Source organism: Alosa sapidissima, chromosome 6 (genome assembly GCF_018492685.1).
Source record: "Alosa sapidissima isolate fAloSap1 chromosome 6, fAloSap1.pri, whole genome shotgun sequence".
Classification (NCBI taxonomy): Eukaryota; Metazoa; Chordata; class Actinopteri; order Clupeiformes; family Clupeidae; genus Alosa; species Alosa sapidissima.
The window spans coordinates 31,349,835-31,367,334 of NC_055962.1; the positions used below are offsets into that span (position 1 = coordinate 31,349,835).

The 17,500-nt window shown below is 45.3% G+C and overlaps 2 protein-coding genes across 5 annotated transcripts in view; both read right to left on the bottom strand.

Moving 5' to 3' along the window:
- The window catches only part of yy1b (YY1 transcription factor b), a 9,514-nt gene extending 2,795 nt beyond the window's left edge, over positions 1-6,719 (bottom strand). The window contains exons 1-3 of one of the 2 annotated variants that reach the window (XM_042094815.1): positions 5,945-6,719; positions 2,463-2,625; positions 884-907 (exon numbers count right to left, since the gene is read on the bottom strand). In XM_042094815.1, coding sequence (XP_041950749.1) covers positions 884-907; positions 2,463-2,625; positions 5,945-6,464 — 707 coding nt within the window. In that variant the 5' untranslated portion in view covers positions 6,465-6,719. The remainder of the gene's footprint in view (positions 1-883; positions 908-2,462; positions 2,626-5,944) is intronic. The other variant, XM_042094816.1, reaches the window with a different exon arrangement.
- Positions 6,720-7,059: 340 nt separating this feature from the next.
- evlb (Enah/Vasp-like b) overlaps positions 7,060-17,500 on the bottom strand; it is a 77,156-nt gene continuing 66,715 nt past the window's right edge. For all 3 annotated transcript variants that reach the window (XM_042094787.1, XM_042094786.1, XM_042094785.1), the window contains 10 exons: positions 15,575-15,638; positions 12,173-12,249; positions 11,676-11,914; positions 11,249-11,346; positions 10,864-10,912; positions 10,323-10,371; positions 9,763-9,823; positions 9,348-9,408; positions 9,126-9,183; positions 7,060-8,095 (listed from right to left, as the gene is read on the bottom strand). In XM_042094787.1, coding sequence (XP_041950721.1) covers positions 8,058-8,095; positions 9,126-9,183; positions 9,348-9,408; positions 9,763-9,823; positions 10,323-10,371; positions 10,864-10,912; positions 11,249-11,346; positions 11,676-11,914; positions 12,173-12,249; positions 15,575-15,638 — 794 coding nt within the window. In that variant the 3' untranslated portion in view covers positions 7,060-8,057. The remainder of the gene's footprint in view (positions 8,096-9,125; positions 9,184-9,347; positions 9,409-9,762; positions 9,824-10,322; positions 10,372-10,863; positions 10,913-11,248; positions 11,347-11,675; positions 11,915-12,172; positions 12,250-15,574; positions 15,639-17,500) is intronic.

Consider the following 17,500-nt stretch of genomic DNA (forward strand, 5'->3'; position numbering starts at 1 on the left):
TTGCTACCTCAATTGAAATGCAAGTGCAATTCAAGAATTGAATTGGAATTTAAGAGCCAGTTTCAATTCTATTCTGGAATTTTGCACAAGCCTGACCTCTACCAGCACGGGAACGAGCTCAGGGCAAGCCAACTTTCACACTACACTAGGGTTGTCCTCTCCCACAACCCTCTATTCCCCAAGACTGGCCTGGAGGTGTCGTTTCCGCTACAGATCAGCCTGTGAGTTCTGTGGACGTCGACTGAGAACATGGCTGCCACAACAGAACACACACCTGCTGCCACTCACAGTCTCCATAGCGAACGTGGAGCACGGCGTTCTGGCCTGTCAGTTGGAGCCTCCAGACTCTCACACCACCACGCTGGAGAGGGAAGCGACTGTGGCAGAGCGCAGAACACTAACGCAATTAGACAAACAAATGACTGCAATCACAGGATCTTGAGCCGATAATGGCGCCCTGAGGAGTTCTCATTTGGCTAAACGCTGGCACTCAAGTGCTGCCCAGTCCAGACCACAGCAACGGTTTCTCACCCGCATGAACAAGTGATGCAACAATGGACTATTCTGCAGGGGCTACACTTCAACCACCACCAGAACTACTACGCTTCCTATACCACACTCCCTATACTCCTATACCACACTCCCTATACTCCTATACCACACCCCCTATACCACACTCCATATACTCACATACCACACTCCTACTCCTATACCACACTCCTAATACAAGTGATCCACCAATGTGTCCACATAAAGCTTGTGACATTTGGAAGGACAGTTTGTGATCCAACACCCTTTTTGTGAGCCTTGATTTCCCTCTTAGTCCCATGTGTGAGCCTTGCAAAGTGAGTGATCATCCACAGCGACACACACACACACTTACCAGCGTGGGTCTGACCTGTGGGGGCTGACACACACACACACACACACACACACACAGAAAAAACACTCAGCTAATAATGTAAGGTCACTAAAGTAACCTTTAGTTTAAATGATCAACTACAGCAACTGTCAAACCATATGAACTGAATGGATATTACTGAGCATTGTGTGATGTCAATTTTGCATTATTAGATTTCACCCATCCAGTAAGAGAGCCTCTTTAAAGCGATGGTTCGGAGTAATTTCATCCTAGGGTCCTTTGCACCATGACCCCGAGCCAAACACCCTCCCAGAACCTGTTTTTCCTTGGTCGAACCCTGGTCGAGTAGCGCTGTCAGAAACTAATGAGTTTCTGCAGGTGTAATGGAACCAACTTTTATCTCGTAAATTACTCCACTAATAATGCCCTGAATGGTACGAAACTTCTACAGTAGTACAACTATGTTCTTTACTCATAAAACGAGGGATTGAAAAGTTTGTAAGTACACCAGGAGTTTATTTAAATAACACTTGTCTGATGGATGCTACTATCTGCTACTATACCGCTGCGTCGACGTTACTTCCGTGATTTGGGAAAAGCCCATAAAAGTCCTGGCAGGAAGCATGCATAAGGATGTAGATCCAGGAAAGCACTAATATTTTGTTCGTAGTACCAGTTTGCAACAATTATTAGTTAACACTAAGTTGTAAACACTTCGGAAAAAAATATATTAAAAACTGGATATACCAAAAAACGTTGATTGCTTCCTGCCAGGCGCTACTCGACCAGGGTTCGACCAAGGGAAAACAGGTTCTGGGAGGGTATTTGGCTCGGGGGCATGGTGCAAAGGACCCTAGGGTGAAATTACTTCGAACTATCGCTTTAATGTTATTTTAGCTTCTGATGAGTAGAACATGCACAGGTACCTGTGAAGAGAATTTAAAGACTATCTGTTTCCTTTCCATTTTATTTGACCACTTGAGTGCTACTGACCCCTATGACCAGAAGGCTACAAACACTCCTCTTCGGTACAGTCTACAAGATCTGTGAAGATACGTAGGGCTTCTTGAGCAATGTTGCCAGGGAGACAGAATGTTATTCAGACACTTGTCCCATTGATACTGGACAAAAGGATCTTATTACAAAAACTCAGAATTACGGAACTAGTAGACAAGTTGTTGCAACCACCCAATCAGAACACTTGGACCTGGTCATGAGACTGCAAAACAATATTGCTCAAAAAGAATTGTATCATCAGTTTGAATTTTGCAGTGAGCTAGTTATATCCTGTTACCACTCCTCACCCCAGAGTGACCGGGCCTATACAGAGTCTTTGGAGAGAAGAGTAGAAACAACTGTGTATTTGACTTATCTCCATATACGTGGGTATGTGTGTGTTATAAAGAGATATATCTATTAGTGTGACTATGAACATCTGCATCTGCAAGTGTTTGTGTGTGTGTGTGTGTGTATGCGCGTGTGTGCATGTGTGTGTGGTTCAGTTGTCTATTAGTGTCCATCATGGGTATTTGTGTGACTGAAGAGTGTGTGTGTGTGTGTGTGTGTGTGTGTGTGTGTGTACACTGCTGACGGAACCTACCTTGCAAACTCTGCCAGCTGCTTGGGGTCCGAGAGGTCGATCCCGGGAATACCGCCCGGGGGCAGCTTCTTCCCGGTCATGTACTCCGAGTAGTCAGGAGGGGAATTCTCCCCCACGATCTGTTCCTCCACCACCGTCTCATGGTCTATGTCTTTTTTGTCATCTAGCAGCAACAACAATAACAGTGGGAGACAAACGTCAAAACATGTAACATCCACAGGGTAATAATATGCTTCTAAAATAACATCAGAAGAACAGCACTTAACCTGGGACCTATGCTAAGACTAGCGGTTAGTCTTGACCCATTTGGAAACTTATTGGTCCATATTGGTATCAGTGTCTACATACTTGTACATTGTTTTTGCCAAGATTTGTTTAAATGCATTTTGCATTTAGTCCAACATATGGCAGTTTTATGTTACTTAAACTAAAATATATCATCATATGACGTTATTGTTATAGGCTGACTTACACTGCCACACATCAGCTTGTTACAACTGCAATCTGAAATTTGTCACATGGTCACTGGTGCTATTATATGTTGCCTGTTGCTTTTCACATGGAAGGTATTTGCAAACAAGTTTGTTAATTACCAGTCAAATAACCAAACGGCTAAATACATTAACATCTGCCATTTATCACTATTGTTATCAGCCATTCAGAGCCCTTAGATAGTAATATTATGTTATATTTAATTATAAAACATATAAAACAAATCTCAAGTATTTTTATCGGCTGTTTTTAAACAAAAAGAAACCCACTTCGTCTTGCTGCTTTTAGGGTCGACACCTCATTTACAGAACGCGGTGACCAAGACAAAAAACAGCATGTTGCTTCCACAAAAGCTAACGCTGAACTTGGTTGAATGTTTTTATCACAGCACTCTAAACTATCCCAACTCTAAAGCCAGCTGGCTGCACACCAGCACCAACATGAGTGTAGCACGCACCACTCACTGCCTCTCTACGGTCCTGTGCTTTCCACTGCTGTCGATGCAAAAATGACCTAAACCGTAACTGCCATGGCAGTGGCAAAAAAGTTTGGTGCTGATGTGCAACACTGGAAACTGATTGAACGTGTCTGGCTGAGTGCACTGCACTCATATTGACGCCAGTGTGTGGAGAGCATCTAGTCCTCATCTAAAAATCCTCCGAGGGGCTGCACCTGGCATACTGCATTTAATGATTCAGATACTCTACACAGTACAGTGTTTCCCATACATTGACTTATTTGTGGCGGCCCACCACAATACCAACACTGACCACCACACATTGATTTTCCAGGTTGTACTAAATTGTGCTTAAATCTGGTTAGCATCATAACCACGATGTGCTAATTTGTTAAAAACTGTTGCATTCAAGTTCATTCTGCAAACCAACCACAACAAATGGAATTCAATTCCCTGGGAAACACTGCAGTAGTGACTTCCTTCTGCAGCAGGACTGTGCACCTCTAAGAAGCAGAATGGGAAGGGACTAATGAACAAACTGGTTCTGTTTACTGACCTGGGGTGCGTTTACCAAAATATAGTTGCTAACCTGTTAGCAACTTAGTTGGTTGGCAATGGGAAATTGCATTGCAACCAACATAGTTGCAAACTTAGTTACCAACTATGGTTTTGGAAAACGCGCCACAGTACAACCACAACACGGGCCCTCCTCCTTATTGCACAGAAATAGTATTTTAGAACAGAAGTTCAGTAGGCCTACATCCCCCGTGTTAGGTATGAGTCTTCCGTTTTGCAATTGACATTTAAATTAAACTTAATTGCAGCTGTCTAATGCAATTGTGGACAGGTAACAGTTTCACAGGTGTATTAACTGTTGAGTGTGAGAGGTATAAAATGTTAGGTAGGAGTCATTCCTTTTTTCATTGACAGTGCAAATTGGACATCAATAAGTAGATCACTGTTCAGGAACGACTTTAAAATAAACAGTGAATTATACTCTCATAGTTTCTTTTATGTCTTTTTAACTTCATATCATCACCAAAAGATGAGAGTTTAAACTGAAAAGTAACTGGCAGAGTAATGATACAGTTAAAGCATGCCTGTTTTGTTATGTTTTGGAATGTATGCATAATGGACAAGGAACCTAAACAATCCGATAAAAATCCCGGTTTAGTTAGTGCCCTCCTGCAGTGCCTTGACACATCACTGGAGGTCGCCAGTCCCTCGTGCTGAGAACCCCGAACACACAGACTTTGAACTGGGACTAAACAATATTCTAACAAAAACGTCGCACCACATGACGTTTCCTCAACAGTCGACTAGTTTATACACTGTCAGTCAGATATGGATGGAGATAAATCTGTTTATTTGTTGTTGTTTATGCTTAGAGAGCTGTGGGTTTCAAGTCACGTTGGAAACTCTTCTAGCTGATAGTGCGCAAGACGCCTTCTTGTGAAAAAATAGTTAGGCTCCCTACTAACTGCTGTAATCCTTAGTATGTAAACCCTCGTCAAAACTTCCCAAGCGCTTACAATAACTACGTGGGCAGCTATACAGGGTGAAGAGATTATGTCGCCTTGAAGTCACGCAAAGTAAGCAATTCCTAGCTACATTGCGTGCGGTCGCAGCAAACCGCTAATATTCGGAGTTTTTTGAGACTACTGCACGCTTCGCTTTAGCTAACCGATCCATCTACTTGGGATGAACTGAAAACTTAATTGCAACGTTCTACTGCAATAATGCATAGGTAACTGTTTCACTGTTTTACGGCTGGATAAAAACGGCTAATTTCAATAAATGGTTATCAATGATATGAGAGTTTCCTAACTAGCATGATGACTAGGTTGATGTGAAATAGCCAAATGTAACATAATTTTGCTAAACATAAGTACAGTATTTTTTTACCGATGCAATTTTTTTATGCACTAAGTTACCCAATTCAGAATTCTATACCACAGGCAACATAGCTTACCATAACTGTTCGTGCAATACAATGCATTTAATTGATAAGTACCAGGTCCTGACATACGCATTTTGAGTGTAACGTTAACATATACATTATTAGCTAGTACACTACAGTTGCTTTGGCATACTGCTATCGGGCCATTCCATGCTGAGGGTCCATGGTCAGCTAACGGTTAGCAAGCTAGCTAACTACTCGACTACGCAGTTGAGGCCTGCAACAATCTGCACCAGCAGCGTTCTTGCACTCCCACCCGCCGCCATCTTCGCCCGGCCGAACCATCGCCATTTTTTCGGGCCGCCATACTTGACTCGGGGAATATGGCGGCGCCCATCAACACCTAAAAACATGGCCTCCCGTCAAAACAAAAACAAATCATTCTTACAGCGAGCTCTTTCGTTCCTAAACACTTTGAAAATCACTCCAGACGCTTCTCACGCGGACTACTTTTGGAACAGCTCTGGCGCGGAAGGACAACGCCCTGCAAGGCCTTGCTTTGTAGGCTAAGAACACCACAAACAGAGACAGTCAACCCATGGAAACACTATCAACAATATGGAGCAAACTGACCTGATGCCCACATCGTAACAGAAAATTCTCCTTCCAGTGTCTTTATTTGGACTTGCTTTTGCTCCCATTTTCTTCCGGTGGCTTCTGCGGCGCTTAGATAGCTTTTTTTGCCCGCTCTCTTGCCACTACTGCCTCCCCCCTTCTTCATCCGCCCTATGGAGCTTTTCCCTGCAACAGTAACCAGAGTCTGACCGATATATTCCTCCTCGGCCCCAGAAGTGGGGACGGGAATAAGGATTTGATCCTCAAATCCATCGTCTGCACGGAGGTCTGAGTCGTCCCCGCCGACAACCTCCTCTCGGGTCTGGACTAGGATCACTTCTTGGTGGTGATGGTCGTCTGAATCAAGCGGTTGCAGGGCGATCATAGGCTGGTGTTCGTCATCATCGTCTCCCCCGACCACTGTAGTCTCAATAGTCTCCACGGGAATCGTTTCTACTTCTATTTCGTGAAGTTCCACTATCTCCGCCGGCATCTCCGAGCCATCCGTTTCTATATACAGCGTTTCGCCGGATGCCATATTGAATTCCGCCAGCTTGCTGGATCAGACACACTGAGCGCACTGCCCCAGATATACACACCCCCTTGCACTGTTAACCGTCCTCCCTCCTCGATAATACAAATAACTTCACTCGGTTCACACTCGGCAAACCACGCTGCACTACGCTCCAATTTCCAGTCTCGCGAGACTTCAACAATCATGTGAACACATAATTCACAGATGGGAGAATAACAACAAATATGTATTAATTCCTATAATTTTAAACATCATTATAAATATAAATACTTATCAAAATAATTGTGCAATTTCAAAAATTTGTTTTATAAAATTTGCAGTAAATAAAGCTCTACACACACAGCTTAAATTTTCCCATTTCTTTTTGTCATACATTTTTACTTGTGTTCATCCCCATTGCTATCTGTCTGTCTGTCTGTCTGTTTGCCTGTCTGTCATACATGACTCAGTTAATTTACATTAATCTTCAAACATCTGAAGGATTGAACAGACATAGTCCTGTATCAGTATGTGTATCCCAAGTGGGGTGCAAATGACAACGACAAACCCTGAAATGACACGACTCTCAGGGAGCACAGACCACTTCAGATGTCCAAGACATTGTTCACAGCTTTATTTGAATTCATTTTGTGTAACGATTTTTGTTTTTAAAACCAGGAAGCACTTGGTCAAAAAGGGGAAATAAACGAACAATACATATCCTTGCAGCCAATAAACATTTTTTTTTTATTAACAACATGATCACAAATACTCTGGGGTACTGATTTTTTGTCTTTTTTTTTCATCCATAAGATTTGCAATATTCAAAAAGCAACACGTCATTTCCCATAGTTTAATATCGGGTTCAAACTTGTTTTTAAAAATTCTCTGCCAGTGATTCCCACACACATCTGTGTTGGCAAAAGGATAAAAAACTCTTTTACAAATCTCACGGTCCAAGATGATGAGAACGAAATCAGAATGTGCTTATAATTGTACTTGGAAACACAACCAGAGGAAAATGAGACCAAATATAAAATATAAAAGGCTAACATTAAATGATGTGCAACAACATTATTATTATTATCATCATTATTATTATTATTAGCAGTAATATTATTAATAGAATTATATTATTTTTGTCAGCACTAAATCTACCACTACATACATATACACCACTACATAAACTAATAATAATAATAATAATAATAACAATAATAATAAAACAAAAATACAACAAAATAATAAAAGCAAGATGTTCAGATTTACTTAAATTTCCTTAAGACGTGTTGAAAAGACGGTCTTTGAGGTTCAATTTGTTTGAAAAATGAAAACAAATAAAACTACGAGCCAAAAACAGAAACCAGTGCAAGTGTCCTGTATCCTTCTACACTGTTCCAAACTGGGGGCTACCAAAAGAATGTTTCTGTCGTATCGGAGGAAGGAATGGTACCATGATTCTTTCACAGAACAGCCGCCGTGATTTACAGACAGCCTGCCGGGCAGTCGCCACGGCGACGATCCCTTCCTCTTCAGGGCTACAGCAGGTCCTGGTGTGGGGGTGGAGGGTGGGGTGGGGTGGAGTGGGTCTCAGGTGGGTCACCTGGGTCCAGAGGATTATGTCGTGCTGATTCGACTCAATTCGTGTCTAATGGCTGCAGGTGAGAAAAAAAGAATAGGATTCAGATTTGATTTCCTCTTTTTAACGTTTTGATCAGAATCAGCTTTATTGGCCAGGTTTGCCAAACAAGGAATTTGACTCCGGTTAATCTTTGCTCTCAGACTACAGCACTCACTTACTGTAACATATAAGGAATATAAACAGAAAGGTCAGTAAGAAATATAAATTGATGTTTACTAGCTCTTAACATATCACATTCCATTACTCTACTGTATGACATGTGCTCTATAAACAAACTTACCATGCCTTGCCTCTTTTTAAATGATCATGCCAATAAAGCATATCGAATATGTATAGCCTGAGGCATCACTGACATCCTTATGGTGACATACAGCTCATGTTAAGCATGGGGGTGGTGGTAGTCTACACTCTTAAAACAAATGTGTTGTCCCTATCTAACACAGGGTTGTGTTAAAAAAAAAAAAACACAAGTTGTTGTGTATGTGTTATTTTAAACCCATATTGTGTAACAAATAAAAAAAACTGTGTTGTCTCTATCTGGACACAGAGATGTGTTGAAAACAACTCAAGTTGTGTTGTTTTCAACATATTCGTTTTAAGAGTGTAGTGGTAAGTTCTAAGTGGTACCTCCTGGGACTCACAACTCACAACGTCCATCCCAGGAGGTGCCACCATTGTGGCCAAGACTGCCATGTGGGCACTTCACCCAGTGCTGCCTGAGGGGGACTGTCCCTCCCTGTAGTAAACTCACTGTAATTCTCTCTAAGAACGTTAGCTAAATAATGGGAAAAACATGTATTACATGCAGACTTTAGTCTGTAGTCATAGCCACAGCACTTATAAATGGATCACTCACTAAAGGGTGCAACTTCCCTCTTTAGTCAGTATTGAGGGAAACTGAGGTGCTTCCAGCTTCCCTCCCTCTGACATGCCACCTCATCTCTTAGTTCACTAATTCTGGCCAACGGATTTGGATGGCATGTGTTTATCAAGCACTATTTCTGACCGAATATGGACTTTGTACATGCAGTGGTGAAACCTACCATCGATGATCTCGTCCTTCACCTTGTGCAACTCACGGACAACTTCCTCCAATATCTCCTGTTGGAGAGAATGGAAAGGCACAGAGGTATGCTTAGCACTGCAGTGTTGCCCTGGTCACATGCTAGCATGGTTTTCACACACACATGGTGGGCCATCTCAGCAGCACTGTCGCCTTACGCTGTGCGCCCATTTCATCCAGTGCTGCTGTTTCTGGGCCTTACCTGTTTCATTCTGTCCAAGTCTAAGGCGTCTGTGTCACTGGTGCTCCCCACAGGCCGAACCCTGTTGACATGACCAGGACCATTAACATCCAGTTATACATGTGCCGGGATCACGGGAGATCACAGACATCACATAACATTACAGCACCCCCTTCTGGTCAAGGGTGGTTACTGCACTTCAGAGAAGGTGACCGAATCATGTCTATCAACATGCTTAATATCATTACATAAATGATACAATTAGTCATATCTACCATTATAGAAGAGAATGGAATAAATCTTTCATTTTTGGGGTGACCCAAACTTCACCAAACTAAACTAAACCAGACCGAATTCCTTCCAGAGCACAGAAGCTGATTCTGGACTGGCTGTGGCCCAGATCTGGTTCTGATCTGGTCTAGCCAGGGCTGCTTACTTTGATACTAGCGACGAGCGCTCAGCAGAGTTGGCCCGGTCCCACGGCTTCTTCACGCCGTCTGCACATTGGAGAGAGATGCACACATACACATACAGTACATGCACATAGGAGAGAGTGAGAGAGAGGGGAGGACTTAACCTGCTGAAAAATAGATGACTAGAGAGCATGTTCTCTTAAATCACATACACACACACCAACACACACACACACCGATGCCTGTAAAAGCTGATTACTGTAGCATTAATGCTGATTGTGTGAGACTGTTGTGTGGTGATAATTCTAAATAGGCAGGTATTCTGTTGCAAATTACTATTCTGACTATTCTTAATTATGGCCTTGATGTACGCACACATAATCATGCCTCTCATTACTGGTTCTTGTGCTTGAACCTGTCAAAATATGGATTCTCTTGTACTTAGCACCACTTAACGTTTATCTCTACTGATTTAGTCTGTAGCATTATGTGTGAGGCACTTTGGATGAAGACGCACAGTAGATTTACTAAGTAACTATAACATGTAAAGGCTGTACTGGACGAAAGGCATTGTGGACTATACCTGTGGCATTCTGGCCCCTGGACATGGGAGAGGGGGAGTTGGGGTCGTCCTGCATGAACAAGGAACAACAGATAGACATCAGACACAAATGTGGAGCTGTGTGCAGTACACTGTGGAGTGCTGTATAGAAGAGGGGAGTCACAGAAAGAGAGGGAGATAGAGAAAGGAAGGAAGAGAGAGAAAGAGAGGGAGGGAAAGAAAGGAAGGGAGAGAGAAAGAGAGGGAGAGAGAGAAAGAGAGGGAGAGAGAAAGAGAGGGAGAGAGAAAAAGGAAGGATGGGAGAGGGAGGGAGGGAGGTGTAGGGAGAATAAAATGACTCTTTTCACTAAAATGACTCTTTTCTCTAGGCCCTTTCACACTGGCGAAATCGCCGCGATTTTATGTACCAGAATCGCGGAACGACTGTCCCTTTCACATAGACCGAGGCGGAATCGCCAAATTTACTACCAAGCCCCCTAGACATTTTGCCGAGACGAGTTTTTTAGTTGCGGCACCAGTGTGAATGGGTCAGCTGTCTCATGTGTCTCCAGCGTTCACTCACATTTTGGCTGTCCTCGTCTTTCTTCTCCGGTGTTTCACACGCTTTCCGTCTGGAGGAAGAGAATCACAAGTTCTGGGTTTTATGGATCTATTATTGAAAAGGATCATTCTACAGTAGCCAAGGCGCCCACAAATCAATTTTCGCCATGACGAGCAGTGTTTCCGTTCCCATAGCAGTGACAATTATGGGATAGAATTACAGAACAGTCATGTCTCTGAGGTCTGACAGACCAGGTCCAAGGTTATCTACCTGTCCTCAGAGCACCTCACCTTTGTTGTTGGTGGGAGGAACTCTTTGGCATTCGAAGATCCAATATTAAATTCTAGATCAGAGTCACTTGCAGGGTTCTCTCTGGTCATTTCAGAGGACTGAGGAGAGTTCTCACCTTCGCGCCAACAGGGCGTTCATTTCTTCCATCAGACCTCCGCTACCGCCACTCGTTCGGTTGGCATCGTTTTTGGCAGCAGTATTCTCCTCGGGCGGCTGTGGGCACAGAACGACAGCTGAGTCAGGGAGAAAACTATGTACCAATCTCCTCACTACTGATCAGAAAGATCCATTAGAATTCTGTATGGCACCTATAAGTTTCTGCATGCATTTACTACAAATCCTGGGTAAGAGTGTTTCTCTCTACAGATCACAACCCCATCTCTTACTACCGGCATTGTATGTTATCTAATGACTAATCTTTAGGCACTTCACTACAGAGTCTTTCAGAGATGAGGACATGAAGCCTGAAACAGATGCGGCCCTAATGCGGCCCAGATCTGGCTCAGTGTCGGCTTGGCTGGCTGCGATGCGCGCTGACTCACCCTCTGGACGCGGCGCAGCTTGGCTCCGGCGATCATGGCCGCCAGGCCGGTGGGTGCGGACGCATCACCCATGGGGAGTGGGGGCGGGGGCGGGGGCGCCCCGGCCGATGGGGGCGGGGGCCCTGGAGGGGGTGGAGGCGGCGGACAGGGCCCTCCCAGAGACAACGGCTGCATGGGCGGAGGCATGACAGTAGGGGGCGCCACCGAGAGCACAGCGGGGTGTCCTGAAAATGGGGAACCTGCAGCGGAGGAGGAGGAGAGAGGGGGATGGAGAGAGAGTGATGGAGAAAGAGAAAAAAGAAGAGGAGAGAGGGAGGAGAGAGAGTGTGAAAATGTGTCAGTGGTGGTGTATTAGTGCTACACAGATGTGGTACGGCCACGCTAACAGACACAGACAGGATGACAGATTGTCAGTGGTGGTGTATAGTGCTACCCAGCTGAGGTAAGGCCACGCTAACTGGGACCTAGTCTGTGCTGGAGACGGCTGGAGCTGCTACCTGAGTTGGATGCTCGTCGCTCCCTCTCCATGTGCGCCTGCATCTGCTGCTGCTGCTGCTGCTGCATCTCCATCTGCCTGCGGGCACAACCAACAGAAAGACACAGTCAACAACCTAAATATAACCTTCAGACCATATCCAAACACTGGAGGAACGTACAGTCAACCCCTACATAACCTTGAGATAACATTCCAACAACTTACATGTAATATGCAAAGACGAGAGGAGCATACAGTCAACATTGACATAACCTCAAACAACCTCTAGAAGGAAAACGGGTAACCAGCCTAATTAAACCTCTAGAAGGAAAGCGGGTAGCCATCCTAATTAAACCTTTAGAGCGAAAATGGGTAGCCTGCTTAATTAAACCTGTAGAAGGAAAACGGGTAGCCTGCCTAATTAAACCTGTAGAAGGAAAACAAGTAGCCAGCCTAATTAAACCTCTAGAGCGAAAACAGGTAGCCAGCCTAATTAAACCTGTAGAAGGAAAACGAGTAGTCAGCCTATTTAAACAGCACGCCTCTGGTTCTGCAAAGGTAAACAGCTGTGTGAAAGAAGACAGTGGGGTGGCGGTGTGACAACTCTGGTTCAGAGTTAATAAGTAAAGATTGCATAAGGATGGATAATGTGATTACTGTGGGATCTCTGTCTAAAAGAGCCGCAAGTCGATATTCCCAACCCCATAGATGCACATAGAAACCTGTAAGTGAAACGACAGACCCATAGACATCATCATCCACCTACCTTTTAGGCATATTTCCCCCATGCGCTTTGGGCATGTCCTCCACAGGGTGTCCAGGTCACTGTTCCCTATCTAACACTAACCACATAACATTTGATCCCACCACACACATGCGGTGCCATGTCCCAATCTCCTCAGTCTAGACTGTGAAGCGTAGCAGCAGAGAAGTGGTAGCATAGTTTATGGCCCTTATGAGCGGGTCAGATATCTCATGTCTGAATGTTGAACCATATAAGAAGTCTCCTCCTCTGTGGTAGTACGAGTGCTATAAATACCTCTTTAACAAAGACGCTTAAGAGAAGGATTGACTTTAATAATTCAGGAGGATCCTCCTAGCGGCAGCCTCATCTCACATATCCATGTTTTCATCCCCGCCATCTACAAACACTTCTCTCTTTGCTCTCTCTCTCTCCCAACCCAAAGATATTATTGGTTTACGCTCCCCTGGACCCAGCGGGCTGAATAAAAGGCTCTGTACGGTGAGGGTTTGTTTTTGCTTGAACTTAACCGCCGATCGCTCCCCTGCAGAGAGAGTGCCGAACAGGAAGAAGCTTTTCCTGTAACCGCGGCGTACCCAGGGCAGGCCGGTCCACTGGCTGTGAGAAGCATATGACAGAGATATGACCTGGCAGAGGCCATGACAGAAGGAGAGAGAGGGAGAGAGAGGGGGAGAGAGAGGAGAGGGAGAGGAGAGAGCAGGAAGAGGGGAGGGAGAGAGAGAGGGAGGGAGAGAGATGAGAGGGAGGGATGAAGATGGAGGGAGAGAGGGGAGGGAGAAAAGGGAGAGAGTGAGTGAGAGGGACAGTAAGAGAGGGAGGGGAGGGGGCAGAGGTGGTGAGGATAAAACAGAAAAATCCAGGTAGAGGGGGAGACAGAGGTGAGGGAGACAGGAGAGGGAGACAGAGGAGAGAGAGACAGAGGAGAGAGAGACAGAGGAGAGAGAGACAGAGGAGAGGGAGACAGAGGAGAGGAATTGAGGGGGACGGAGGAGAGGGAGAGAGCAAGGCAGAGGAGAGGGAGACAGAGGAGAGGGAGACAGAGGAGAGGGATTGTGAGTTTGAGAAAAGGTCAGGTAGTGAAACGGAGATAAAGAGAGTAAGAAAAAAGTGATTCACAAACGGAGAGAGAGAGGGACAGAGGGATAGAGAGGATGAGACGAAGGGAAAGAGAGACAGAGATAGATGGACAGATGTGGAAAAAGAGGGGGAGAGAGGGAAACAGGAGATTGACAAAGAGTGGAAATTTCCAGCCGCGCGTTATGGAATTGCTGATGCAGCACTGTTAAGGTTGTCACGGCGATATGACTGATGGGAGTGAGCAGTGCTGCTGTGTTTTTGGATGCTGGAGGGCGTGGTGTTTTCCTACTTCTATAGACACACACTCCTCTTTCCCTCTGCTATTCCTCTGGTGTGTGTGTGTTTGTGTCTGTTTGTTTGAGTGGGGGCATGTGTGTGTGTGTGTGTGTGTGTGTGTGTGTATGTGTATGTATGTGTGTGTGTGTGTGTGTGTGTGTGTGTGTGTGTGTGTGTGTGTGTCTGTGTGTGTGTGTGTGTGTGTGTGTGTGTGTGTGTGTGCGTGTGTGTGTGTGTGTGTGTGTTTGTGTGTGTTTGTTTGAGTGGGGGCATGGTTGTGTGTGTGTGTGTAAGAATGGGGGCATGTGTGTGAGTGTTGGCCAGGCTGTGTCTCCTGGGCAGCAGGATTAGCACTGAGCCCATGTTTGTCCAGACACACGATCTGGGTGGTCATCAGAACCTCAGCGTCTCGGGGCTCCATGAGGAGACTGGACATGCTAATCAAAGAATAGCCATGCCAGTGACTACACACAGAGAGATGGGGGGGGGGGGGGTAGAGGTAGAGAGAAGAGAGAGATGAGACAGAGAAAGGAGAGAGAGAGATGAGAGAGAGAGGAGAGGGAGAGAGAGTCCATGCTGTGGGTCTCTCTTTAAGAGGAGATGTGCTTGAGAGCGAGGGCATGTGAGATGGGACGCTACGCCCCCAAAAGGTCTTTCATCTTGTTAGCGAGTAGTTCTTTTCACAGGTCTGGGGTGTTCTGCAGCTGTGATATGATTGGTTGGTTTGATATGAGAGCGCTCCCTAGCCTGTGAGGGCTGAGATTCTAGAACATTCTGTCTGTCGGTGAAGAATCTGGGCTCCTCTGAGAGAAACATGAAGTGTGTTTGTGGGAGACAGTGGTGGGAGTTGAGTTGTTCTCATACATTAGAGGTGACAGGACCGAGCAGAGATGGAAACAGCGGCTTCACATACACTCCACACACACTTCCGAGTTGCCAAACACACTCTCTCACTGAGACAGACACATGTTTTATTTAGTCTTTCACTAGCTATGAAACTATGCACGCTTAACAAGTCTCCTTGACTCAGTGTCGCAGGCATTCTACAGAATGTTCTGTGGAATATTCTGTTCAGAGTGTTCAATGGAATGTTTTGTTCTGAACGTTCTATAGAATATGCTGTTCTGAGCGTTCCATAGAATGTTTGATGTTTGCTTGTTACTGTTTCCCTCAATGTAGTCAACGTTACCGTAACTGTTACTGTAAAATATGCTGTTTTGTTTGGTGCTTTGGCAACACAAGTCATGTTAATAAAGCAAGCAACGTTGAATTTAATTTAATGTTGTGGATACTGAGGGGATGTCTTACCTTCTCTGTGCCTCCAGCTCCTCTGAGGTGGGCCCATTCTGGACATGGCGCTGGACAGCTGGGCCTGGGGAGCACAAACACGACACAGAGAGCTGGTCAAACTCTTACTCTGACCGGAGGTCTTCATCTCAAGCATTGGTTTACATTTGGTCAGGCTGTGTGTGTGAGTGTTGTCAGAGTCATCCTGAGCTGTATTGTAACAGGTGTAGGTGCCCTATGAGGCACATATTAAATCGCAGATGCCTCTAACCTCTCTATGTGGTCTGAAGCCCCTATTCAGTTTCATGGCTATTGCCCGAGTGTGATTGGGAGGACCTCTATGAGACTGACACCTCTCCTGTCCAAACAAATGGCTGGGATGTGCTGTTCCTGCCCACCTGTGTGTGTGTGACACAGATGTCACTCAGCTGTGGCCCAACGATGACTGTAGCAGCCAAATATGTTGCTATGGTTGAGGTGTCATGTCCATTTATTGCACAGGGTGTCGCTGTGTATCTGTGGGGGTGCATCAGGTATATAGGTAGGAAGCCTACTGTTGTGGTTAGGTGTTGACCCCGGAAGGCGGAAGGTTTTTGACCGTTCTACCGTGAAGGTGCGTTTGCCACGCTGTTTTTACGTTGTGGAATAAATGGATACACTTTCAAGCAAGGACAACGCTTGGGCTTTTCTTGAACGGTAACAATAGCTTAGTGCGTCAACCAGGTCATTCCAGGGCCTAACATCTCAGTAGATCTGCAATCGGCCAATCTTCTACAACACTGACATCATGCCGATCATGTTACCTTGGCGATGGGACAGCTGTGACTGACTAGGATGAACAGAGGCATGCTGGGAAGCGTGGCCGTACACAGGCAAACTAGGTTAGCCACGCTCTCAACAGCTGTGTGATTGTGTGTATGTGTTTCTGTACTGTGTGACCTGACTGTTAGCAACGGGTCAAATATAGTTTAATTACGGAGGAAGAGGAGAGGAGAGAAGGCGGAAGAGGAAAGGACAGAAGAGAGGGAAAGAGGAGGAGAAAGAGGAGAGGAGAGAAGAGGAAAGGAGAGGAGGGAGAGGAGAGAAGAGAGGGAGAGGAGAGAAGAGAGGGAGAGGTGGACCCACTGAACTTGACGGACGGTGTGCAAACGCAGGCTGTCACCACTGGCCCAGAATCAGCCGATTACATCACCACACATCTGGCCCTGAGTGGAGTGCAGTGAGCCAACACAGACACGAGAACTAACCCCCCAGAACTAACCGCCCACAGCAGCACTCAGCAGCACACAGCAGCTGATACTGGAGCGGAGCTCGGCCTTATCTGGGCCAGATCAGGGTCAGGGGGAGCTGCTATGAGAAGAAACAACAGCGGGATCCTCCCCTTTAGCTATATGTACTTAATCTTCTGTTTATGTCTCAATGGGTGAACCATGGAAAACAACAACAACATGGTCCCAATGCAGAGGATAAAGATGGATAGTTGTGAATTACACCATGGTGTAGTAACACAATGTTCTCTGTGTCTCGTCTGTTGAGATCAATAGAAGAGGACGCACTGACATCAGAGAGAGCTTAGACTATGTCATGGCTACAGTCAGTGTATCTGTCTAGCTAATAGTGACAGGTTACTCATACACCACACCACAGATAGGCACTCAACTCATCTCTTATTCATAAATACAATACACACAGACACAGACACACACACACACACACACACACACACTGCCAACAAAACCTTCAAGCTGCAGGACCAACACACACAGGTATCTATGGCATCACAAACAAGTAACCCAACACAGGAAATCATCACATAACTGCGCACCCTACACACACACACACACACACACACACACACACACACACACACACACACACACACACACACACACACACACACAAAGGCACATGCCTCAATGCACAAACAGGTAACCAAACACTGGTCAA